We start from the raw sequence: 27,819 nt of genomic DNA on the forward strand, positions 1-27,819 counted from the left end.
AGGGCCACACAGCTAGTAAATGTTTTAAGCCAGATTTAACTCAGGTCTTCCTGACTCTGGGCCGGGCACTCTATCCACTGCTCAACCTAGCTGCCCTTGCTTATTTGCTAGATCTCATTAAGCCCTTCTGCTGTGTTGTAATGACGTACAGCTGGGGGGTGGGTTGTGTGCGTGGAGGGGGTGGTAAAGTTTTGGGTAGCATTCGGGTATAAGCCTATGGGTTCAATGACTGTAGTATAGGGTTGCTGCACGGAATGTGGTGGGAAGTTGGGAGAGGATTCTGAGTGAACTCAAGTTAGGCATTAGTTCATGTAGTTTTTTACCATTTGGGGTTCCTGGTGTGCTGGACCATAGAGACAGTTGAGGTTGCTCTATCTTTGATGTGCACTTTCTGTTTTGGAGAAATTTGGAAAGGTTGTGGGGATGAGAGAAAATATTTAGTCCTCCATTTTGTTCATCACATGACCCAAAAGTCTCAAAGCAAAACAGACAAAATTTTAGCTTGCAGAAAAAAAGCAATAATTAGGAGGAAAACATCTTGAGAGAGCTTTGCATGTAAGTATGATTATCTTAGAGACTGATCAGACTACAGTGAGACAAGAGGAAGCCAAAGGAAATGTATGAGCTGATCAGGAATATAAGGGTTATTGATTGACTGTTGCCTCTTATGAACTCTACTGTTCTAAGCAGAGTGAACAGACAAGAGGTTTGAAAAAGAGATCCTGTGAGAGATTTTCAGTGCTATGAAATGTTTATTCTGTTGAGAGTCTCTTGAAAATGAGACCAACTGAAAGAACAGCCAATTTATGTCTACCATCTTAAGCTCACTCTTAAGTTACGTGCTTTGAGTAGAATGGTGAGATTGCAATATTTAAGTTATCTTTTTCTTTTTATCCAGCCTGTAAATTAAGTGCTTTTATGATGCAATTCCATTGTATAATAACACAAATAAAAGAGAGGTTAGGAGAAACTGATTCTAAAAGGCAGAGAAAGGGAGAATAGAAGAATAATGTTGATAAGGGGGCAGGGGAGGGGAAGATATGAATTCATGTCAAAGGGACAGAAACATGAATTCTTATCAGCATTTTAAAAAATCTTTCCAGAGTATCACCATTTATTACTGTCAAATTCGTCTCAGTGGTAGTCTCTAACTTTTAGAGACATTATACATGTAATTCTACAATGCTGGGTTGCTCTATAGTAAATGGTAATTGTTGAATTTTACAGAGGCTCAGGGAGCTTTGATTTGCTTATAAGTGTTACAACCTCTACTTTGTAATTGTAAGTTTTTGATAGTTGTTTAACCATTACATTAAACTTTCTCTCCCTTAAACATCTCTCTTCCTTGAAAAGGTCAAGGAGATAGTTGAGACTAGAGAGTAGGTTTCAAAGAAGATGACAGGATGATGGGTGAACAGTGTTATAGTAGGATTTGGGAGAAATAGATAGAGATGATTGGAAAAGATCCCAGGGTTCTGACAGAGTGTTATAGGTATGCAGCTTGCACTGAAGGAAGAAGAGGCTGGGTGACAGATTATTGGGGAGCCAGTGGAAATGCAGATCTGAAGTTTAGAATGGAAAATAATTTACACAGAAATGGTAGAGCCATAAAACTGGTTGAGATTGCCCTGGGAGAGATTATATTGGAGGGATACTGAAGTGGAGCAAAAATTAGCTTTAAAAAAAAAAAAAGGTCAGGAGTACAAGGAGATAATCATCAGACCAGAGCAAAAGTAAGAGGATTCTTGGTGTTCATGTTAGCTGAAGAAGGATAGTGGTTGAAAAAAGGACTGCAATGATGGTTTGGAGGCTGTTTATGGTATTCTGAGTGAGCAATTTTAGTAGAGACCATATGATTCTCATATCTTATCCAGATGTAACTTCTCTTACTTATCTCCAGTTTCACATCTCCAGCTGTCTTTTCATTCATTTCAAACTAGATATTCAGTAGATATCTTAAACTCAGCATGTCCAAAACAGAATTTACAATCTTTTTTCTTAAACCTATCCTGTTTCCAAACTTTATTATTACTGTTGAGGGCACCACTGTCCTAATCTCCCAGACTAGCAACCTAGGTGGCATCTTTGATTTCTGTTCAACATCCTCTCCCCCTCTTTCTCCCCCCCCCATCCAAATGTCCAGTCTGTTGCCAAGGCTTATCAGTTTCGCCTTTGCAACATCTCTTGAATATACTCTCTCTCCTCTGATACCTCTAATACCTTAGTGCTGGCCCTTTGTGCCTGGATTATTGCAGGAGGGCTACTTACTGCCACAAGTCTCTCCTTACTTCAATCCATCTTTCATCTAGTTAACAAAGTGATTTTCCTGAAGTATGGGTCAGACCATGTCACCCTCATACTCAGTGAACTCCATTGGTTCCCTTATCACTTCCAAGGTCAATTACAGAATCCTTGGTTTGGTATTCACAGCCCTTCCCCCACCCCTTACCTTACCACCCTTCTCATCTCTGGGCATCTTTTCTTCCACCGAGTTTGGAATGCTTTCTCTCTTTATCTCAATCTCTTGGTTTCCAGATTAAATCCCATTTACTACCAGAAGCCTTTCCCAATCCCTTTTAATTCTAATGCCTTCCCCCTAGGTTAATTATTTCCTGTTTACCCTGTACATTGCTTGTGTGGAAATACTTCTTTGCTTGTTCTCTCTTCTATTATATTGTAAGCTCCTGGAGGGCAGGAACTATCTTTTGCCTTTCTTTGTATCCTAAGTGCTTAGTGACTTGCCTGTCATATAATAGGTGCTTACTAAATGATTATTGACTGATTAAATCATAAAATCTTGAACCCTGAGTATAGGTGGTAAGGAAGTAGAACCATCACATTTTTTCCCCCCAGGTGTTAGCGGACAAGCCGTGGGCTCAGTTTTTCCTTTGCCATATGAAAGAGTTGGACTAAATGAGGGCTTTAAGATCTCTTTCATATCTTAAAGATTTATAATTATGTACTTGTATGTCTAAAATAAAAGCCCTTTGAGGTTAAGTGATTTGTGTCAGGCATGACCCGCCATGTGTCCCTCGGACCCTCCCCCTTCAGTTAGTGGTAGTATTGGAACTAAACCTCTCTGCCCAGACTAGTCCTAGAGCACTGCTTACTGTTATTAAAACCGATGCATTGTCAATTAAAGCAGTTGTAATTTAGGAAACTGCACTGGGTTTCTTGAATCTCCCTTTGGTTAATTGATTGTATCTTTCGCTTTATCCAAATTTACTTCTTGTTGCAGCTTTTCAAGGGATTCAGCTGTGGTATAGCATATTATATGAATAGCCTATTAGAAGGGAATAAAATTGAGTTTGTTGACTTTAGATGGAAGCAAACACCACTTTCTGGTCTGGGATTTACTGCTGGCTTGTTTAACATATGGTTCTACTAGCTTGCAAATACATTTGTTTGGATGTAATTTGTACTGTAGCTCAGCAAAGCCTAGTTTTTCCCTATAAAAAAATTATTGTGTAGTTTTTGTTGATAGGTTCATATAATACTCCAGAATACTATTCTGCATACCCATTCTTTATTTAAAAAAAATTTAAAGCTATTTCTGTTTGGTGGTTTTTAACCACACAACAGGAAATATTAATGTGTATAATTTCCCCTCTTTGTTCTGGAGGAGACACTATAAGATAAAATAGAAACAATATTAGATACTTCCTGAGTTTTCAGAACTGAAGACAAATTTTTTATGAAACAGATTGTTTTGATATGATGATGTTTATTTTATTTGGAGAAATAATGTGAAATGTAACTAACTTTTAGGATGATCTGATAGAATAAATAAAATATGATCAATATGAACACTTGGTAATTAATTTATTAACTTGTCACTTTCTCATTTTATCAGTTTAGTTCTTGAGTAGTTTGTTAGTCCTGGATAGAAAACCAAACTTTATTTTGTTAAAAGGTGAATGAATAAAAAAAAATAGTTCTTTCACTTTTTAATCCTATGAATTAATTTGACATGATTAAAATGGTTAGCTTTTAGAAATGTTGCATTTGGAATGTTTTGAAAATTTTTTTGCTTTTCTTTTAACGTTGCTATTTTTATTAATTTTTGTATTTTTTCCTCAGGATTTTCTTTTTTAATTAAATTTTAGTTAGAAACAGTATTTAAAATCAGTATTAAATAATTTGACTCCTTTTTCCCATTCGCCAAAGCCCTTCTTGGTAACAAATGAATATGGCCAAATAAAGCAAATCCACATGTTGCTAGTGCTTCAAAATGTTATTCTTTATTCTCTCTAGTTCTTATCTTTTCTGCCAGAAGGCGGTATTGTTCGCTCATGAGGAATGCACTTACATAAAACTCTCTTTTTCTGGATCTACTTTTTTTTAGAGTTTTCTGATTTTAAAATGATTAGTTATAAAAGAATGGTGAAGGATTCAAGTACAGTTTTATCAAACTATTGCCTATTAGGAGAAAGTATATATTTTAAAATAGATACTGAAAAATAGAGTAATCCAATTAAACAATTACAGATACTTAATGTTTTAGGTGCTGTACCTAGATGCTAAGGATACAGAGACACCCCCCCCAAAAAAAAAACCAAATCATTGTCTTCACAGAACTAATAGTCTGTTGGAGGAAACAACATCTACTCATAGTTAAATATAGAATTATATACAAGACAAAGCCAAAATAATAGATGATAGAACAATAGCAGGTGAGGGATCAGGATCTATTGTAGGAATTAGCAGTTGAGCTGAGTTTTAAATGAAGGTAGGGTTTTAAGAGTATGGAGGTGAGGAGAGAGTGTTTTGCAGGCGTGAAGAAAAGCTCTTGCAAAGGCGCAAAGATGGACAGTGAACCCATTTTCCCATTTCTTCCTCATAAGCAGTACCCATTGCTTATGAGGAAGAAAAAACAAGGCCAGTTTGGCCAGAACGTGAAGGGAATGATGTAATAAACCAGGGGGGAAGTATATTACAATCAGATTGTGAAGGACTTTAAATAACAGTCAGAGGAGTTTGTATTTCATCCTAGAAGCAGTAGGGAAGCATTGAAACTTTTTGAATAGAGGAATTACAGCCTATGATCCTAAGGTAAATAACAAGAGTATGGACACAAATTCAGATTATTGCATTAGCCTTCTGGTTGGGTGGTTGGTCTTCCTCCTTTGTCTGCCTGCTGCAGTGCATGCTTCATTTAGCTGTCAAATCAATCTTCCTAAAGTGCATGACTGGCCATTCAGTAAATTCCTTGGGTTCCTTATTACCTCCAGGATCAATTATGTAATTTCCTATTTGACTTTTATAACCTGGCCCCCTCCTACCTTTCCAGTTTTCTTACATCTTACTCCCCTCCATATATTCTGTAGGCCAGTGACAGTGGCCTCCTTTCTGTTCCTAGCAGGTGACTCTATGTCTCTCAGTACTTGAGCATTTTCACTTGATGACCCCCTTGCCTGCACCTCTCCTTTCTCCTCATCTCATATCTTCTTAGCTTTCTTCAAGTCTCAGCCAAAGGCCTACCTTCTACAGGATGCCCTTCCTGATTCCCCCTTAATTAATGCAAGTGCTTTTCCTCTGAGAGTATTCCATTTTATCATGTTTATTGCTTGTATATAGTTGTTTTCATGTTGTTTCCCTTTATTAGGCTGTGGGCTCTTTGAGAGCAAGAGCTATTTCTCCCCCCCCTTCTTTGTATCCCCACCACTTAGCACAGTACCTGGCATATGTAGTAAATACTTGATAAATGCTTATAGACTTGTTCAGAAAACAAAACAGAAGAAAACTCATTCTTCTAACCTCAGATCCAGTGTTGGCACTTTGTGTTCCGTCTGGGGTCTGCTTACTTCTGGCAGGACTATTGTATGTTATTGTATGGTCTTACTCTCTTATCTGGTGTCCTGCTGCAGGGTTCAGATTGACAATACTGTGACTTTCTTCTGCTCCTGGGGTCTCCCTTTCAGATCCCAATTCCACCTCTGTTCCATACTTCCTGCCTTGGTCACTTGTCTGTGGGTAGAAATTTGTGATCTTATGCTTGAAAGATGACTCACTGTGATTTCTCCTTAGATTTTCCTTTCTCTGCTCATTTTGGGACTTGTCTGAGATATTTGTTAAGAGTAGTTGTCTGGGGAGATGGCTGCCTTTTTTTTGGGGGGGGGGTTAGGCAGTTGGGGTTAAGTGACTTGCCCAGGGTCACACAGCTAGTAAGGGTTATGTGTCTGAGGCCAGATTTGAACTTGGGTCCTCCTGACTTCAGGGCCTGTGCTCTATCTACTGTGCCACCTAGCTGCCCCCTGGGCTGCCTTTTTTCCTCCTACTCTGGCATCTTGACTGTTTTCCCCTCTTTTATTTCTGCAAAAAAATTTTTTAGTTGTATTCATGTAAGTTCTCAATACATAGGTAAGCTAGCAGATATTTTGTACATTCTGTAGTAATTTTGAATGTGATATCTTTTATCTATCACTTGCTGTTGACTTTCATTGTATACATACAATACCATTCTTTTTTTTTTTTTTTTAATAATTTTTAGGGGCAGCTAGGTGGCCCAGTGGATAGAGCACCAGCCCTGGATTCAGGAGGACCCAAGTTCAAATCTGGCCTCAGACACATAACCCTTACTAGCTGTGTGACCCTGGGCAAGTCACTTAACCCCATTGCCTAGCGCCCCCCCCAATTTTTTTTAATTGATGTTTTCTGTTTCTTATATCACCATAGTATCCTATATATCCCTTCACCCCCCTTCCTCAAGAGCCATCTCACAGGAAAGTAGTGGTGTTGTTAAGAGAAGAGGAATATTTAACATAACAGATCAGTCCATTGAGAAAATACGAAAAATGTGCAATGTATGGACCTCCTACCTCCACTAAAGGATAGGTATGTGTGTAGGAAAGTATCTTCTCATATCTCTTCAATCGAGTCCCTCTTGATCTTTATAATTTTACTAATTTGTTTTTTTTTATGTTATGCTTTTTTCCCATTTGCATTGTTGTAATTACTGTGTATATTGTTTTCTTGGCTCCACTTACTTCACCCTTTATTAGTACATATAGTATTCATCACATAACATCATTTCTTTTAGCATGTTGGTATTCCATTACATTCATGTATCATAATTTGTTTAGCCATTCCACAATCCATGGGCATCTACTTTGTTTTCAATTCTGGCCATCACGAAAAGTGCTTCTACAAATATTTTGGAGTATATGAGAACTTTTTTCTTATTGATGGCTTCCTTGAGGAAGCCCAGTTATTATCTCTGGTTCAAACCGTACAGACATTTTAGTCACTTTATTTGCATAATACTTAGCATTTCTTCTTTTGAGAATTATTCATATCCTTTGACCATTTATTGGGAAATGGCTGTTAGTTTTATGTATATGTTTTCTTAATTATTTATATATCTTGGATACTAAACCCTTATGATAGAAATTTGATACAAAGATTTTTTTAAATTTTATTAATTTATTTTGATTTATCAACAATCCCTTCCATATGCTTTTGAGTTTAAAATTTTTCTCCCTCTTCCTCCCCCCACCCTCCCCAAGACGGCTCACAATCTGATATAGGCTTTACATTTACATACCCATGAAACATATTTTCACATTAGTGAAGTTGTAAGTAAAAATTATAACCAATAGGAGGAACCATCAGAAAGATGAAACAAAACTCAACAGAAGGTAAAAATTAAGTGAGAGCGATTCGACTTCCATAGTTCTTTCTTTGGATGTGGACAGCATTTTCCATCCCGAGGCCTCTGGAGATGTCTTAGATCCTTGTAATGCTGAGAAGGGTTCAGTTTAACATTCTTAGTCATTGCATAACATGGCTGTTATTGTGATACAAAGATCTCCCCCTCCCCCCCCCGTTTGACCACTTCCTTTTTCTATCCTAGATGCGTTTAATGTTGTCTATGCGAAGCTTTTCAGTTTCAAATAATCTTTTGTAATAGCCTCTATTTCTTTTTTGATTATGAATATAATTCGGGGCACCTAGGTGGTGCAATGGATAGAACACTGGCCCTGAAGTCAGGAGAACCTGAGTTCAAATCTGCCCTCAGGCCAAGCACTTGATGCTTACTAACTGTGTGACCCTGGGTAACTCACTTAACCCCAATTGCCTTAAAAAAAAAAGAACATATCTCTTACTTATACCTGTGAGAGAAGTACATGATCTGTTCCTCTTCTAATTTCTTTTTTATGGTATGATCTTTAACATTGAGGTAACATCCATTTAGAATACATTGTGGAATGTGGTATTAAGATGTTAGTCTAAGTCCAATTTCTGTCACACTGTTTTCCAGTTTTCCCAGCAGTTTTATTTTAAGAGGGAGTTTTTCCTTAGGTAACTGATGTTTTCCACTTTATCAAAAATTGGGTTATTGAATTGCCTTGTTTCTGGCGCTCCCTTGTCTAGTCTGTTCCACTGATCTTTTCTGTTTTTTTGTTTTGTTTTGTTTTGTTTTGTTTTAACCAGTAATTGATGGTTTTGATGACTACTGCTTTATAATATAATCTGAGATCTGGGAGTGCTATTCCTCCTTAATCCTTCTTTTCATCATTTACCTTCATATTCTAGATCTTTTGTTTTTCCAAATAAATTTTTTTATTTTATCAAGCTTTGTAAAGTATCCTCTTCTTGATTTCATTGATATTACATGAAAAATGTAACTTAATTTTGGCAGTATTGTTGTTTTTATTAGATTGGCATAGCCTAAGTATGAGTACTTAGGATTTTCCTCCAGCTATTTAGGCTATTTAATTCTTTAACGAGTTCTTTTTAATTGAATCTGTACAAACCTTTTGGGTGCTTTGGCAGTTTGATCCCTAGACAGATTATGCATTTTGTAGTGGGATTTCCATTTCTATTATTCCTTTGTATTTTGTTATTATATAGAAATGCTGTTGATTTTTGAGAATTTATTTTGTAGCCTGAAACTTTATTAGAGCTACTAATTATCTCAGTGTCTTCATTGATTTCCTGGAGTTTTCCAAGTAAACCATCATATCATGAGCAAACAGGGATAGTTTTATCTCCTCTTTGTTCCTTTAATTCCATCTCTTGTCTTATTGCTATTGCTCACATTTCCAGTACAATATCACATAATAGTGGGAAAAGTGCTTCACTTCTGCATTTATTGGAGAAGACTCTAGTGCATCCCTATTGCATATGATGCTTGCTATTGGTTTTAGATAGATGATTTTTATGATATTAAAAAAAGGTCTCTCTGCCTGTACTTTGTAGGGCTTTTACCATAAAAGTGTTATGCTTTGTCAAAGGCCTTTTCTGCTTCTTTTCAGATAATCATGTGGTTTGGGAGGCTTGGGGTTTTAATAGTATTAATTATATTGTTTTGCTGATGTTGAACCACCCTTGCATCCCTAGAATAAATCCCATTTGATCATAAATCACTCTAATATGTTTGGATTTTGTTTAAAATTTTTGAGTCTTTATTGTTCATTATTTTATATATTATTAAGTTCCCTAGGTAACATATAATAAATTTATTATTTATTCATTATTATTCATTGAGTCATAATTATTCATTAGTGATATTGGCCTATATGTGGTTTTCTTTATATGCTTTATCTTTCCCTAATGTAGGTATTATATATTTTTCTCAAAAAAGGATTCTGGTAGGGGTCTTTCTCAGTTTTTTGAGAATAATTTGAAAGTATGGGTACTAACTGTTCTTTAAAAGTTTGGTGGAGTCCATTAGGTCTAAGGGCTACCCTCTCCCCCCTTGGTAGTTCCTTTACAGCTGGGTCTAATTCATATTTTGCGGTCGAGTTAAGATCTCTATATGGTCTTTTGATATTTTGGATATTTCATATTTTTGAAGGTATTCTTCCATTTATTTTGTGTTCTCAGTTTTATTAGTATATAATTGTGCGTAATATATTCTGATTACTCTTTTTATGTTTTCTGGTTTTGCTGTGATTTCACCTTGCTCATTTGCTATTTTAATACCTTTTTTTTTTCAATAACATTCTGTAACAGTAACATACCACAGTTAGTTTAGCTTCCACAATTAGTTTAGTTTTAGTTTCCCCAATTGATGGACACCTCCTTCCCTTAGAATTCTTTTTTTTTTCTTTTTGGTGAGGCATTCGGGGGTTAAGTGACTTGCCAAGAGTCACACAGCTAGTAAGTGTCAGGTGTCTTAAGGCCAGATTTGAACTCAGGTCCTCCTGATTCCCATATTTTCCTCCATCTTTGATCACTATATATATATATATATATATATATATACACACACACACACTACCTTATATAGTAGTATTGCTGGGTGCGCTCTGCTTTCTTTTCTCCAACTAGGTGACACAGTGGATAGAACACTGGAGCCAAGAAAACCTGCCTTCAGATCTGACTTCTGACACTTAGTAGCTATGTGACTTTGTCCAAGTCACTTAAGTTCTGTTTGCCTCAGTTTCCTCAACTGTAAAATGAGTATAATAATCCCTACTTTGTAGGGTTGTTGTGAGGATCAAATGAGATATTGGTAAAGCATTTAGTACAGTGCCTGTCACAGAGGAGGTACTATATAAATGCTTATTACTTTACCTTTAGTTACTTTTTAGTTACTTCCAAATTATTTTCCAGAATGTTTGGACCCATTTACAGCTCCATCAAATAATAGTATGTTATATTATTTTCTATAGCCCCTCCAACATTGACCTAGTCTGATTATATGAAGTGAAAACCTAGAGGAGTTGTTTTAATTTGTATTTCTCATGAAGTAACTTTGTAAAGATTACATAGTCATTGACAGGATTGTCTGCTGTATTGAGTCCAGGGTCCAGAGACTGTCATTAATGTGAATAAAGGAGCTATTTTTCTGATGCTAAGTGCCTTTGATACAGTTGGTAAATCTCAAGGCAAAATTTACTATGATAAATCACCAAGAATTTAGGAGTTAGATCTTTCCTGGCTTCTATTTTTAAAATAAAATTTCATCTAAATTTGGACATGGTGGTCAGTGTTGAGGAAAAACGTTCATTTTAGTCGTGATTTAAAGAGACTACTAAGTGATTGGATTTCATAGTCATATTTTATTTCTTGCCCTCTGTGACTTATGTCTCTACTTTGAATTATCTTTCACAGTTTGATTTATATCTAAATGTATCATGAATATAGTAACCAAATCATATTCTCTGTATATCCCACAATGCTTTGAAAATGTATACTCAATAAATATTGTTGAATATGTTTATATTGTGGTAGGAAAAAATGTAGAACAAGGACTTTTGAGGCCTATGTTTGAATCTTAGCCTTACCACCAGCTAGCTGTGTGACCTTGGACGAGTCTCTTTACCTCTTTGTTGAGAAGTTTCTTCATCTGTAAATTGAGCCACTTGGATTAGATAGTACCAGGTTTAAAATCCTATGGTAAGGAATCAGTTAATGAAAAGGAATGGTTTATATGATTGATCTCTTTCCTCTATTAAAAATTATTAATAAAAATTTTTAGAGTATATTGAAAACTATTTTCATGTATCTGATACATTTTTGCATTTTTGTTTGTTTTTTACAGTTTTGAAGCTATGAGTACTTTTGGGATAGTTCTAAATATGCATTATCAGTGCTAATGGGATAAAATCCAATATGAATGTGAATGATGTTGGAGGAAGACGACGCTTTGAGGACAGTGAGCACACATTACATATTTATCCTGGGACAATTTCAGAAGGCACCATCTACTGTCCAGTCCCAGCCAGAAAAAACTCAACTGCTGCTGAGGTGATAGATACTCTTATTAACAGACTCCAGCTTGATGAAACAAAATGTTATGTTCTAGCCGAAGTGAAAGAATTTGGTGGGGAAGAATGGATACTCAATCCAACAGACTGTCCTGTTCAGCGAATGATGATGTGGCCACGGATGGCCTTAGAAAACAAATTAAGTGGAGAGGATTACCGATTCCTTCTGAGAGAGAAAAATCTTGATGGCTCAATCCATTATGGCAGTCTTCAGTCATGGCTCCGTGTTACAGAAGAGCGTCGGAGGATGATGGAACGAGGTTTTCTTCCTCAACCACAGCAGAAGGATTATGATGATTTATGCAGTTTACCTGACCTAAATGAGAAAACACTTCTGGAAAACCTCCGAAACCGCTTTAAACAAGAAAAAATTTATACTTATGTTGGTAGCATTCTAATAGTTATTAATCCATTTAAATTTCTTCCTATTTACAATCCTAAATATGTCAAAATGTATGATAATCATCAACTGGGAAAGCTTGAACCACACATTTATGCTGTGGCAGATGTAGCCTACCATGCTATGCTTCAGCGCAGAAAGAATCAGTGCATTGTTATTTCAGGGGAAAGTGGTTCTGGGAAGACACAGAGCACAAACTTTCTCATTCACCATCTTACGGCTCTCAGCCAGAAGGGATTTGCCAGTGGAGTAGAACAGATAATTCTTGGAGCTGGACCAGTACTTGAGGTAAGATGAATTACAGAACTTTTGCATTATTTTTGAATTTGTTGCTTAACCAAGTGGTAATACATTTTGCCATAGTTAGCAGGTAATTAACAAAAGACTATAAACATTATTCGCACTTTTACCTTTGAGTACCAGCATGTCTTTAACCTGTCTACTGATTATTAGAACAGTTGTTGGTAGAAAAGCAGTACAGGCAGGATTGGAGCAATGGTAATTAAGTCTGATACAAATGGTAGTGTTTTGTGGGTTAGATGTTTTTCAGAGAGGATATCTAGGCCCTGGAATATGCATGAGAAAGGAAACTGAAGCTATTCCAGCAGGAGGGGAGAAAAGTCAGTTATGTAGATCAAAGGGATATATATATATGCATCCTGTGAAGACAGTAGGTATATTGTAGAAGTGGTTACCCTAGATATTTGATTTGTGCCTCTCTAATATTACTTGGTGTCTCTCCTAAGCATTCAAGCTATTTCAAAAAGCAAGCCCGATACCGCTTGAAATATACTTTCAAAATAGCATTATCAGGTGTTCAGAAGAAAGCAAACTTTTTTTGGTCTGGAGTAAAAGTAAAGTAATACTGTTATTTGGCTTTAAAACATATACTTGAAGTAAACTATTCAATCATAGATCATTAGAGATGGAGAAAGTCCTTAGATATGGCTTAGTCTGTTCTTCTCAAAGTTTTTGCATTGACAGAATCTCTATTTTAAACAAAATTTGCGAAACTCTGTAAGAACTTTGCAATACCTCCTTCTAATGGAAATAAATAATATAAGGCTGATAGGTAAAACTCTTCTACTTTTGGATCATTTTAATTCTAAATTTAAAAGTATTATAAACAATATATTGAGGATAAGACTGCCCATAATATTCAGAATGATACTATACGTTGTAGGATGTTTCACGTGATTTTTATTTTCTCCTTTACTTGTATAAACAGATAAAGTTTGAGCTTGTTACAGTGTATCATGTTTGCATTCTAGATTTTGTTTTTAAATTTGCTGTATTTTGTTTGTAAATACCTTTGTAATTATTTGACGGTCAATCAATAAGTGCATATCAAGTGTCTGCTATGTTCTAGTAGCTGTACTAGGGGCTAGTAGACTACAAATGCAAAGAATGAAACAGCCCCTATTCAAAAAGCTTTCTTTCTGAGTCAATCAGTAAGCCTTTATTAAGCTCCTCGTATGTGCTGCCACTGTGCTAAGCACTGGGGTTACCAAGAGAGGCAAAAGACAGTCCGTGCCATCAAAAAGCTCATAATCTAATGGAGGAAAGAACAAGCAAACTGATCTGTGCAGAATTAAGAGTGGTTGGGAAAAACTTCCTGTAGAACGTGGGATTTTAGTTGGCACTTACAGGAAGCCAGGGAAGCCAGTAGGCAGAGATGAAGAGAGAGAATTCCAGGCACAGTGAAAATTCCCAGAGGCAGAGGGCAACCAAAAGTGCATATATGTATGTGTATGTATACATTCGCACACACACACATACCCATACATATGCATATGTGTGTATATATGTATACATAATGAACATAAAGAACATAAATACAGATAAGTACAGGGTATTTATGGAGTGGGCACCAGCCCTTGAAAGGATTAAGAAAGGCTTCATATAGAGAGTCATGCTTGAACCAGGGTTTTGTTCGTTCGTTTGTTTGTTTGTTTTTGTTTTTTGTGAGGCAGTTGGGGTTAAGTGACCTGCCTAGAGTCAAACAGCTAGTGAGAGTTATGTGTATTTGAACTCAGGTCCTCCTGGCTCCACAGTGGGTGTTCTATCTGCTATGCCGCCTACCTGCCCCTTGAACCAGGTTTTGAAGGAAGAAAAGCATCCTATCAGGCAAAAATGAAGAATGATTTCATTCCAGGAATGAAGGTCAATCAGTGCAAAGGCAAGGAGATACACAGTGGAGGGCTGTGTGTAAGGATTATGAAGAAGACCACTTTGACTAAATCACAAGAGTATGGCAGGGGGAGTAAAGTTTAGTGAAGCTGGAAAGATAGATTGAAGCTATGTTGTGTAGGGCTCTGCAAACACTGTCCAAGAGACAATGGAGAGTCACTGGAGTTAATCAAATTAGGTGAGTGATACGGGCAGATCTGTGTTTAAAGACAATCATTTTTATAGCTACATGATCAATATATTGAAGTGCTGAGATACTTAAGGCAGAGACCAATCACAAGTCTTTTGCAATAATCTTGGTAAATCTGATGGGAGAAGGCTTGAGAAGGTTGAAATGGCAACATTTGGGGCTAGATACATAGATTTCAGAGTCACCTATTTAGAGGTAATACCCAGTGGAGTTGATGAGGTCACAGGAGAGAGGGATATAGAGAGAGGAAAAAAGGGCCCAGAGCCATAGGCAATACCCTTAGTTAGGGTAATGATCCAGCAAAGGAGAATGAGAAGGAATAGTCAGAAAGGTAGGAGGAGAACTAGGAGAAGCACAGAATTAGGATTTGTAGCTGAATTGTATGTAACTTATTATATATTCTATGTTGTTTACAGTTTCTAAGTCTTTTCCCCCAAGAAGCTGATTCCTTTCCCAAAAACCTTTAGCCACTATTGTCATTGCGTTGCATTCTTCTACATGTTATAATTTAGAATCTTAGTGTTTAGCTCAGACTTCTGGGCTAAAAGGATTTTATCTACTTTTGCTGTGTCTTCTCTAATGCTGTCCAACCCTGGGTAGAGCAAGGTTATGATTTGGGGCTTAAGTTGAATTTAAAACTTGGCTGCTTTAGTTACATTAAACTTCATAAAGTCACAGAGTTAGAAAGAATCTTACAGGCTAACTACTTCATGCATTTGAACATCTTTAGTGATTGGGGAAAGTTACTACCATGTGAGGCAGCCCATTCTACTTTTTGGGCAACTGGAATTATTAGGAAGCTTTTCCTTAAATAAAGATGAAACCTACTTTCCTATGACTTACACTCATTGGTCCCAGTTCTGCTCTTTGAGGCTAAATAAAATAAGTCCAGTTCTCCCTCAGGTTTGACAGCTCTTCAAAAATTAAAAAAGAGTGATCATCCCCTTTGTCTTTCCTTCTCTTGTTCCTTAACTCCATTTTATTCTTATTTGGTGTGGTTTTGAGTTCCCTAGCCATCTTAATAGTAATAGTTAACACTTATACAGCATTTTTAAGATTTGCAAAGCGCTTTATGTATGATAACTCACAACAACCCAGTGGTAGGTACTATTATTATCCTCATTTTACAGTTAAGGAAGCTGAAACCAAGAGCAGTTAAGTGACTTGCCTAGCATCATATAGCTAGTAAGTTGTCTGAGGCCCAGTTTGAACTTAGATCATTCTGACTCCAAATCTCATGCTCAGTCCACTGGACCACTTAGCGTCATCTTGTTACCTTCCTGTGACTGTTCTTCTCCTTCTCCATGTTGTTTATATCCGTTCATTTAACACATTGATCCTGAGTTAGTACCATGTGTGAGGTACTAGTTTAAGTGATTGAAAAGATATATAAAGACCTGGTCTTTTCCCTCAAGAAACTTTCCATCCTATAGGGGAAATAAGACATAAGTAAGTAAACTATAATACTAGAAAGTATCGGACAAATGATACAAGTGGTACAACCTACTGCAGGACAAAGTTACTGGGAACCTTAGTCCTTTGCTACCTGTTTTGTGGTAGTGTCAAAACAGCTTCAACTTCAAAGGCAAGAATGTGAAAATAGGGACTGGTTTTCTTGTTGTTAGTTGGCCTCTTCATCTCTAATCTGCATTTAGGGTGTTTCTGGCCAGATCTTGGTCCTGGTTCGCATGACTAGCTGACTCCTTAGCTTCTTTCACAGTTCTGTTGTACTACTCTCCGTAGCTCCCCTGAATGTTCCTGCCTTGTTTCCTTTCCCTACTCTTCCCTCTGGAGCCTTGTTTTTTCATACTAGAACATGCTTTGCCCTCAACTATGATGTTTTGGCATTCAACTTCTTTGGTTACCTAAGCCCTGCATTGTTCCATCTTGTCTAACAAATTTGTAACTCTTGGTAAGGAGGTGGCGCAAGTGCCCGTTAGCCTTCCCTGAGTGTGTGTGTGTGTGTGTGTGTGTGTGTGTGTGTGTGTGTGTGCGCGCGCTCGCGCGTGTGCATCCTTAAAAGAATCTTTCATGGGAGACAGCTTAGGCCAGGGTTGAGGAACCTGTGGCTCCAAGGCCACATGGCCCTTTGACTGAATCCAAACTTCACAGAACAAATCCCCTTAATAAAAGAATTTATTCTGTAAAACTTGGACTCAGTCAGAAGGCCACAGCTTCCCCTCCCCTGGCTTAGACAGTTAGAGTAGGGTCTTCATGATATTTTATTCTACTAAATCAAATGCTTCTGTAAGTAGTAAGCCTAATACATTCTTGTATTCTCTATATCTTGTGTAATGATAAAGATGTAATCTGTTATGAAATGTTGCTTGTGAAAAATTAACTCTTCTCTTCTAATAACTTTATCAAGGATACCTTTGATGCATTTACAGATTATTCCATTAAAATATTATATAAATGGGCAAGTAAGTCTATAAATCCATTATTATTAACATTCCTTTTTTTTCCCTCTGGCTAGGCAATGGGGTTAAGTGACTTGCCCAGGGTCACATAGCTAGTAAGTGTCAAGTGTGTGAGGCTGCATTTGAACTTAGGGTCCTCCTGACTCCAGAGCTGGTGCCCTATCCATTGCTGCACCTAGCTGTCCCTCCCATTTTTGTTTTCTTCAGAGGTATTTCAACTACTTTTTTAAGCACTCCATGGCCTTAAGAGTCCAAATATGGTGGTTCTGCTGTCCTTGATTGTGAGAAGAATTTGTTATAAAAATCTGCAGATCTTTTCTGTTTTTTCATTGTCTACTTTCATTTTTAACTACCCTTGGAATAACATTGTTTAGATCTCTCACCAGCTTCCTTTCAGTTGGCTTTCTTATAGACTACTTTCCTCAGTTATATTAGGAGATGTTGCCCATAATATTTCATCATACTTCTCTGTTAGAATTAACAATTGAGTATTTCAGTCTGGTGTTGTATTTGATAACTTGTCTCTTTGCTTGTCAAAAAAAACAAATATTTGTTGATAAAGGTGATTTTTTTTGGGCTCTTTTATTCTCATTATTATGGAATTGATAGTGATTAAGCATTTTTATGCAGTTGTTATAATTGCTATCTATTAGCTTTCTTCTCTCAGTTTTCCATTTTTGGTATTGATAACTTGTATCAATATACCAGGTTAGTTTATAATTGCATGCCATACCCTTTTCACATTTTATTTCTTGTAGTTTAGTATTACCTTGGATCTTTGCTATATTGGTGGTCTGACTATATAATTGATTCAGTTACTTTTAGATGATTCCTTTAAACAATTCACATGTCTCTCCCATACTTTAAAAGCTTTTCCATACTCACTTCTCCCAGGTAGCTATCATACTCTATTTCTCCTCCTCTCTGTGGCTAAACACCTAGAGAAAGCCATCTACACCAGGTGCCTCCACGGCTGTCCTCTTATTCTCTTCTAAACCCTCGGACGTATTCTGACCTCATCATTCAATTAAAGCTACTCTCTTCAAAGTTGCCAGTGCCATCTTAATTGCCAAATCCAATGACCTTTTCTTAATCTTCATTCTTTCTCCATACTTTATATGTAGTTAATACTTTCCATTACCTTTTCCTCCTGGATATATTCTCATTTCTCTAGGTGTTTATGACATTGCTCTCTCCTGATTTTTCTCCTGTCTGTCCAACTGTTTCTTTTCAGTTTCCTTTGCTGGTGTTCATTCTTCTCATGCCTCCTAATTATGAGTGACACCCCAAGACTGTCCAGGCCCCTCTTCTCTCTTCCCTTTGTGCTGTCTCACTTGATATCATCAACTTCAATGAGTTCAGTTATCATCTCTCTTCAGATTGTTTTCAGATCTATATATACAGTTCCATGTTATCTCCTAATCAAAAGTTCTGTATCACCTGTTGCCTTTTGGACATCTCAAACTAGATGTCCTGTAGTTATTTTAAACTTAGCTTATCCAAAACAGAATTCAATTTTTTTCTTTCCAAACCATTCCTTCTTCTTAATTTCCCTGTTACTTTTGAGGGTACCAACTCCCCACCCCCACCTCATTCACTCAGACTTACAGTTTTGAGATAATCTTCAGTTCCTCACTTTCACCTCATGAGCATATCCAGTCCATTGCCAGTTTTTTTTTGTTTGTTTCCACCTTCTCAGAATGTGTCATATATCTCCTTTTGTCCATTCATACAGCTAGAACCTTATTTCAAGCCATTGTCATCTCTGGTCCAGACTACTAAAATAATTGGTCTCTCTTTCTCAAATATCTCTCCAATCCATTGTCTGCTCAGCTGCCAAAGTAATCTTAATAAAATGTAGGTTTGACCATGTCGCAATTCCTCCTGACTCCCTCATCTCTCCCTACTTAATAAGCCACAGAGGCTCTCTCTTGCTTCCAGGATCCTGTTTGGCATTTAAAGCTCTTCATAACCTGTCCTTATGCTTTACTCTTCTCAACCCAATCTATAGTCTTAACCTAGTGGCTTTTTTTTTTTTTTAGGCAATTGGGGTTAAGTGACTTACCCAGAATCGCACAGCTAGTTAAGTGTCAAGTATTTGGTCTGTTGCCAGATTTGAACTCAGGTCCTCCTGACTTCAGGGCCAGTGCTCTATCCACTGCATCTCCTAGCTTGCCTCAATGTGTTGATTCTTAAACAAGACACTATATCACCATTTCCATGCCATTGCACTGGCTGCCGTCTGTGTCAGTGTTCCTGATCCTCACCCCTGTGTCTTAGCTTCTCTGACTTCCTTCAAGACTCAGCTCAAGTCCCATTTTCTGCATTAGGCTTTTCCAGATCCTCCACAGCTGCTAGTGCCTTCCCATCTTGAGAATACCTTCCATTCCTAGTTATTTGTATAGCTTACATTCTAATAGGGGGAGATAGAAAATAGAATGGAGTGCTGGCTCAGGTGGATACTTTCTTTTAGAAACTTACAAGGAATGGTAAATGAAACCATGGTTAGGAGGAGGGCACAAAAGAAGGGTATTCATGGTATCTAGGCAGTGAAGGAATAAAACAAAGCACAATCAAAACAAGCCTAGATGGAACGTAGGTATAAGTTGTCAATCAAGACAGGGCAGAATAAGGAAAGCATATCTTCGTTTACTTTGGTGGTCTTTATTAAATTCTTCATCCTCAACAATAGAGTTGTGTGCAAATTACACTTATTTTCATAGTGATCTTGAAAATTCTTACCAGGAACAGTACAGTATGAGATGATCAAGTGTCTCATCAAGTATTTCTTATTGCTTCTGTACTCACAACAAAACCAACCTCACCAACTCCTTTATTTTGAGAGCCATCCTTCTATGTAGCTACAACTTCTATTTTCTGGTTTCCTTTATAGTGAGAATGCAAAAGTTAGTAATTCAGTTCTTTCATTGTCATGTTTACCTATTTGCTTGGCAAAGATCATAACGCTTAGAGTACTGACTGCTAAATTAACATTTATCAATGGTCTAAAAGCCGTGTAATTCTTATTACCCTCTATAAATGCTTACTTTGAAGCCTCATTGTGGCATGAAAATGACTATGGGTTCTCAAAAGCTGTGGAACAGGAGTACAATTTTCCAGGTTCCACCATGTTGGAAACATTTTGAATGTGGTCCCAATAAAGCTAGTTGGGTATAGAGAGGCTTATCACCACAAAGCTGACATCTTGATGCTGAACCCTTTGGCTATGGCAAGCAATAAAATAAAGTACAAAATTCCCCTCAGTTTTGTGTAGCCTTCTCCCATTCTTCTGCTGTGAGATTGTAGAGTGGTAGGAAAGGAACAGAGACCTAGTAATCACACACTTAACAGGTGCTATGTTTAAACAGTTTATTGTTCTCTTTGCAGCATAATGCATGTCTGACCTTAGTTAAGTTGATCCTTGTACCTCAAGTTATCATCAAGCATTTATTAAACATCTACTGTGTGCCAACTACTGTTAACAGTGGGAATACAGAGATAAAAAAGTGAAAGTCTCTGTCCCGTAATGAGAGGAAGTAGCAGAGACTTATGTAAGTATATACTGAACATATATAAAAGAAATACAGGTCGTTTGGGGAGGAAGCATTTTAGCAGCTGGTATTCAAGAAAAATCTCATGGAGAAAGTTGCACTTTACTGAATTTTGAAGGAAAGTAGGGATTCCGAGAGAAATAGGTGAGGGCAAGGGGCCATTGATTTCAGCAGGGAGCAGTAGTCTGTGCAGAGGCAAAGAGATGAGATAGCATGTCATTATTCCCTTAAAGGCAGTGTGATAGTGCAGTAGATAAGAGTGCTGGGCCTAGAGTGAGGAAGACATGAGTGCAACTCCAGCCTCAGACACTTACTTGCTGGGTGACCTTGACAAGTCCCTTAACTTCTTTTTGCCTTAGTTTCTCTCTGTAAAATGGGAATAATAATAGCAGCTACCTCTCAGGATTGTGGTGAGGATTAAATGAGATAATAACTGTAAAGCCCTTAGCACAATGGCTGGCACATAGTAAGGACTATTTGAAAGGGGTGTGTGTGTGTGTGTGTGTGTATCTACACACATATACATGTACATACATATGTATTTGAGCAATCAGCATTTATTAAGAGCATTTGCTGTGTGCCAGGCACTGTGCTAAACACTCATGATATAAAGGCAAATATAAAACAGTCTCTGTCCTCAAAGAGCTCATAGTCTAATGGGGAAAGATGGCATTTACATAGCTAGGCATGTACTGAATACGTAGGGATAGGTAGTAAGGTAGTATTGGGCTCCTAGGCAACAAAACCTTTACCAATGAAGTTAGCCTTATTCCTAAAACTTGAGAGCCTTTTAAAAAAATGTGTGTTATGTTTTTTTCCCCAATTACATGTAAAAACAATTTTTAATATTCATTGTTTTTAAGTTTTGAGCTCCAAATTCTATTCATCCTTGAGATGGTAAGTAATCTGATATAGGTTATACACTTGCAATCATGTAAGACATTTCCATATTAGTTCTGTGCAAGAAGACTTGAACAAAAAGAAGGTGAAGAATAGTATGCTTCAGTCTATTCAGACAACATCAATTCTGTCTCTGGAGGCAGATGGCATTTTTCATCTTGAGTCCTTTGGGATTGTCTTGGATCATCGTATTCCTGAAAATAGCTAAGTCATTCACAGTTGTCCATTGTACATTATTGCTGTTGCTGTATACAATGTTTGCCTGGTTCTGCTCACTTCACTTTGTATCAGTTCATGTAAGTCTTCCCAGGTTTTTCTGAAGTCATCCTGCTTCTCATTTCTTATAGTACGATAATATTCTATTACACTCATACTACAGCTTGTTCAGGCATTCCCCACCTGATGGTCATCCCCTCAATTTCCAATTCTTAGTCACCACAAAAAGCTGCTATAAATATTTTTGTGCAAATAGGTTCTTTTCCCTTTTAAAAAAAACTTTTTGGGATATGAATTTAGTAGTGATATTGCTTGATCAAAGGGGAGTATGCACAGTTTTATAGCCCTTTGGGCTCCAGAATAGTTGGATCAGTTCACACCTCTACCAACAGTGCATTAATGTACCAGTTTTCCCATATCTCCTCCAACATTTATAATTTTTCTTTTTTGTCACATTAGGCAAGGTATGACATGGTACCTCAGCAACTTTGAGAACCTTTGAGAGCCACCTAAAGCCCTGAGAGATAGAGTCACACAACTAGTAGGTGCCATAAGAGGGACTTGAACCAAGTTCTTCCTGGCTGTCAGGCTTATTTTCAGTTCGCTATATAAAATATATTCAAAGTTAAATTGAAAGAGAGGGCACTAGGGGCAGCTAGGTGGCACAGTGGTTAGAGCACTGCCCTTGAAGTGGGGAGGACCTGAGTTCAAATGCGGCCTCAGACCAAACATTTGACACTTACTAGCTGGGTGACCCTGGGCAAGTCACTTAACCCCAATTGCCTAAAAAAAAAAAATCAAGAGAGAGAGGGTACTAGTAGCATGGAAGAACAGGAAAAGCATCACATAGAAAGTGGTATGTGAGCTGAATGTTGAAAGAAACCTGGAATTTTGTGAGATGAAGGTGAGGAGGGAGTACATTCCAAGCCTGGGGTTCTGCCAGGGCAAAGGCCTAGAGACAAGAGCTTGGAATGTTGTAAGTGACTGGACCATAGAGTACTTGAAGAAAAATAATGTGTAGTGACATTATAAAGGTAGGAAGGAATGCCAGACAGCAGAGTTTGATGCTAGAAATGATCAGGAGCCACTTAATTTTGTTGAATAATGCTATTTTCAGACCTGTACTAAAGAAAAATCACTTTGGCTGCTGTATGGAAGATGGATTTGAGTGAGGAGAAACTTGAGATAGAGATACCAAATAGGAGACTTTTGTAGTGGTCCAGACAAGAAGTGAAGGTTTCCTGAACTGGGTTGGTAACTGTGTGAGTGGAGAAAAGGGGGCATTTTCAAGGAATGTTGTAGAGGTCAAAACAACTGATTGTGCATGTGAAGTGAGTGAGAAGTTGAAGATGACATCAGAGTTGTAGACCTAAGTATCTATAAGGGTGGAGTTGTCCTCAGTAGAAGTGGAGAAGTTTGGAAGATTGGGTATGGGAGGTAGGTACAGATAGCATTGAGTTCTCTTTTGGATATGTTTGTTTGAAATGTCTATGGAACATTAAGCTTGAAATGTTTAATAGGTTAGTGAAGTGGACCACAGATACAGTCTGTTACAGGGACAATACTCAAAGCTTTTCTTTATCATTATTATTATTATGAACTTAGCAATCATGAAAAAGATTCTTTTCATTTCCAAAAAAAAACACAGAAAAAGAGGAATTCATGGGACTGCAAATCTCTATTTCATATAACTTTTTAAAAGTATTTTATTTTTTCAGTTACCTGTAAAAGACAGTCTTCAGCATTCTTTTTTTCATAAGATTTTGAGTTCCAAATTTTTCTCCCTCTCTCCTATCCCCTCTCCCCAAGACAGCAAGCAATCTGATATAGGTTATACATGTATAATCATGTTAAACATAGTTCCACATTAGTCATGCTGTGAAAGAAATAGAACAAAAGGGAAAAACCGTATGAAGAAAAAAACAAAAAATAGTGAAAATAGAATGCTTCAGTCTGCATTCAGACTCAATGGTTCTTTCTCTGGAGGTGGACAGCATTTTCCATCATGAGTCTTTTGGAATTGTCTTGGATCATTGTATTGCTGAGAAGAGCTAAGTCTGTCAAAGATGATCATCTTACAGTGTTGCTGTTACAGTGTGCAGTTGTCTTCTGGTTGTGCTCACTTCATTGAGCATCAATTCATGTAAAGTCTTTCCAGGTTTTTCTGTAGTCTGCCTGCTTATCATTTCTTATAGCATAATAGTATTCCATTACATTAATAGACTTGTTCATCCTTTCCCCATTTAATGGACATTCGTATTCCTCTCTGAGGCATCACATGCAGGCTTATTGACATTGTTGTCCTCTTCTGAGTTTGTAGTTTTGATCTTTGTCACTGTAGTAGCTTTCTATGGTCAGAAGGTTTTTGTTTGTTACTCATTTTCCAACCTTTTTTGTGACTTTTAAAGTTGCACTCTCCTCCTGGAGTATAGGGGGCACTGTCCCAGGCTGCTTGCCCTCGGGGCCAAGGCCTGGTCACTAGCTCTCTGTGTAAGGGCCTCTTGGGCTGGTGTCTTGCCTGCTGCACTGAAGTGGCCTGGCCTAGCTGTACCTGTTGTGCCGGGGGTGTGAGGCAGGTAATTTGCCTGCTGTGCTGTGCTACTAGTCTGCCTAGCCAGGACTGAGGGGCCTTGGTTGCTGATCTGCCCTGTGGCTAAGAGCCTTCCACTGGCTTGCTCGGTCGCTTCCTGCACTCCCCTTTTGGTTGAGTGAGGCAGACTTTTCCTGCAGTCCTTCTGAGTTATCATGGGTTGGAAAATTGTTTAACTCCATCTTTTTGTGGGTTCTATCACTCCAGAGTTAGTTTACAGGCTTGATTTTATGTTGTTTCTGAGGGCAACTGGGTAATGCTCAGGTAAATTCCTAGCTTTTCTCTGCCGTCATGGTTCCTCCCAGTGCAGGAGTTTTTAACCTGGGACCCAGTAATTTTTGTTTTTAGTACTTTGATAACTATATTTTAATAAAATTGGTTTCCTTTGTAATCCTATATATTTTATTTGCTGAATTTGAAAACATTCTGAGGTGGTCCAAGCCTCCACTGGACTGCCAAATAGGTACATGACCCAAAAATGGTTTGAAACCCCTTTTGTAGAGCTTGCTATTTGCAGAGATTGACCTCTTGAGACTCTTGAGTTTACTCTTTACCAGTAGAGCCATCAGAGGAAGACCTTAGTGAGGGATTCAGTATTTGTATTAAGTATCAGTGTTGACATCTTTAAAAGGACATCTTGTTCATTTTAAGAGTTAAATTATTTTAAAATAAACTGGTCAGCATACTGATAACTGAGGTTACTAAGAGTTGACAGAGAACAGCCCAAAATCATTGAAAACACTTTGTAACTTCCCAAATATGATCCAGTCTACTTTATCTTAATTAATTTTAGGTCTAGTACATTTTCTGTGTCTACAGTACTTCTGTAAAATGTTTGTCATTCATTATACTGCTCTTAGCCAACATGTCATAATGTAAATGATATATATTCACTTAATTTTTCCTTGGTGGATTATTATAATCTTATTTGGGGGGGAATAGTCTTGTCTGATTGAGATTTATACCATTCTGAGATATGATGTAAACACTTCAGTATCTTCCGGAACAAGAGGCTATGAAAAACTTCACCATTTGTAAGAAATTATTCTTCTGCTATTCATTGCAGAAGGAAATTTTCCATAGTATTACTCATGATCTTTGGAATACATATGCTTACCGAGCTACTTCATACTATAATACCCGTCTTTTAGCGTCAGCATTTTCCTGATGATACAATATAGCTATGAATAATGGAACACTGATCTCAAAAGAATCAAAACTGTGGTGACCTAAAGGCAATAATGTAAGTAGGCTACAATGTCATTTAAATGGTGACTTGCAGATGGTTAAACATATGAGCCAGGCATCCACCAGTAGTTAGGGATAGCAGATGTGTTTGCTCTCCAAGAAATTTAAAAAGAATAGGAAAGTGTCATCTCCTCTGTGGAGGATGTATTGAAAGATAGTTGACAAGACCTAAACTGGATGAGAAAAAGGCATGGCTGGTTGTGATCTGCACTTTTGGAATGAATATCCCCGTAATGAGATTGCCGTCCCATTAAAGCAAATAATAAATGAGCTAAAAACTAGGTCCAACATATTTGGTTTGTTTATATTGGACACCACTAGCTAATCTCAAATATACCCTGTTAATAAGTTGCTTTTTAACTTGAGTATTTGTTTGTAGTATTTGAAGTTTGTGGTTTAATTGAGGTTTTGTTGGGGTTTTTTTTGTTTGTTTTTTGTATGTCAGTTTGGGAGCTTAGAAAAGAAGTTATCCTGGAATAAGTAAGGCAAGAAAATTTGGATTATTATTTGAAAGCATTGTTAATATTTACTCATGCTAAAAGTACTAAAAAAAAAAAGGCAGGAAAAAAAAATTCAGCCCCCAAACTTTTTTTGCATGTTGACTATCATTACTAAGATTGTAATGTTATAGGATGAAAATTGATGTTCTGATATAATGTTTCTCATGAAAAACATAATAAACTAGTAATAGAGCAAGTTGGAGGGATGAAAGTATGATATTTTTATGTGTTTTATTCATTAGTTTTGTTCAATTATCCCATTCACACAACTTAACTTATCCCATTCATATTTAGTTTAGTTTATCCACGTGTTTTTCATGTGTTGGCAGGTTTTTTGTGAATCTGTGCAAGTATGTGTTTATGTTAATAGGAAATAACTGTCAGTTTAACTAAGAAGAAATTTGTAAGTACCTTCAGCTAGAATGACATTTACAGTAGGTCTTCTATTCACCACTGGAAGACTTCCAGTGATGGAGAGCTCACTGATTTATAAGGAGGCCTAAAGTCCATTTTGGACTATAATTTTTGGAAAATTATTTTCATCTATTGTTCATCTATCTTGCCAGTTTACGTTTTCTACAAATTGGCCCCATTTCTGTTCTCTATAGATATAAATAAAATTCTACTGCAAAACCTTGAAATATTTCGAGATAGTTATGTTTAGCTGTCTGTTACACCCTTTCCCTCCACCCCCAGTTTTCTTTAGCCTAAACCTTCCTGGATTCTTCAGCCATTCCTTATTTAACAGGGTTTACAGTCTTTTCCTTGTCCTGGTTCCTTTCCTCATTATGTGTCACTATTTGTGGCTCACAGAACTAAATGCAATTCTTCAGATGAAGTTTTAGAAGCTTCAGGGTATTTTTGAATCTGAAGAATATATTTCTTTTAATGCATCTTGATGTTCTCTTAGTGCAGAAGTTTTTGACTTGGGTATCATGAACTTGTTTTTCGTAACATTTTGATAACTGTTTGAGCATAATTGGTTTTCTTTGTAATCTTATGTATATTATTTTATGCATTTAAAGCCATTATTCTGAGGTATCAAAAGGTTTCACTAGACTGCCAAAGGGTTTGTGTGATACAAAAAAAGATTAAGAACTGCTGCTTTAGAGTTGTTTTTTTTAAACCAACTCTGTCACGAATTGTTATTAAACTTCATAGTCTTTTTTCAAAAATAAATATTAATTGCTCTCAAGCCATCTTGTTTTCTACTTAACTACTTTTACAACTAAAATGTAAAATTGTGTATTTATTCTTGTTAAGTTTATCTTGTGTTTTGACTGTTGAACCATTTTATCAAAAGAGTAAACTGTGGAGAGTGGCAAAATGAGCTACACAATCATCTTGAGTTGCGAGGAGGTAAACTTATCCTTGTATAGGTATCACAGAAACCTAGTAGGATGTGACTTGTGGTGGGAAAACGACAACAGATGAATGACTATACCTTACATTCCCTGCTAAATGTAAACCCCTTGAGGGCAGGGACAATTTGACTTTTGTCTTTGTATCCCCAGCAGTTAGCACAATTAATTTACCAGTTCAAAAGAAACATTGCATAAAAGTAGGAATAGAGTAGTCTGGTATGTCAAGATTATGTCCTTATATAAAAAATAACCATCGACTAATGGGGAATATGTTAATGAGAAAACATTTGGCAGAGGAACATTAGAGGGAAAGAGCAGAATATTTATTATGTTGATATTATACTATAGTTTACTTAAACCTGAAGAGGAAGTGGATTATGGTAGTGGCTCACAAACCTGCAAAAGGGCATGATACAGTGAGCGATGGGAAATTTGAACTATCTTGCCATGATTGTGAAATTTCCTCTTGACTAAAAGCAGAATAGCTATTATAATCTTGACCTGCCTCAGTGATAATTTCATACCACAAAAGG

The 27,819-nt window shown here is 37.1% G+C and overlaps 1 protein-coding gene across 1 annotated transcript in view; it reads left to right on the forward strand.

Moving 5' to 3' along the window:
- The window catches only part of MYO9A (myosin IXA), a 320,315-nt gene that overhangs the window by 48,465 nt on the left and 244,031 nt on the right, over window positions 1–27,819 (forward strand). The window contains 1 exon segment of the mRNA XM_020996823.2: window positions 11,492–12,405. Coding sequence (XP_020852482.1) covers window positions 11,563–12,405 — 843 coding nt within the window. The 5' untranslated portion in view covers window positions 11,492–11,562.

This window comes from Phascolarctos cinereus, unplaced genomic scaffold (assembly GCF_003287225.1).
Source record: "Phascolarctos cinereus isolate Bilbo 61053 unplaced genomic scaffold, phaCin_HiC Scaffold_3;HRSCAF=262, whole genome shotgun sequence".
NCBI classification, from domain to species: Eukaryota; Metazoa; Chordata; class Mammalia; order Diprotodontia; family Phascolarctidae; genus Phascolarctos; species Phascolarctos cinereus.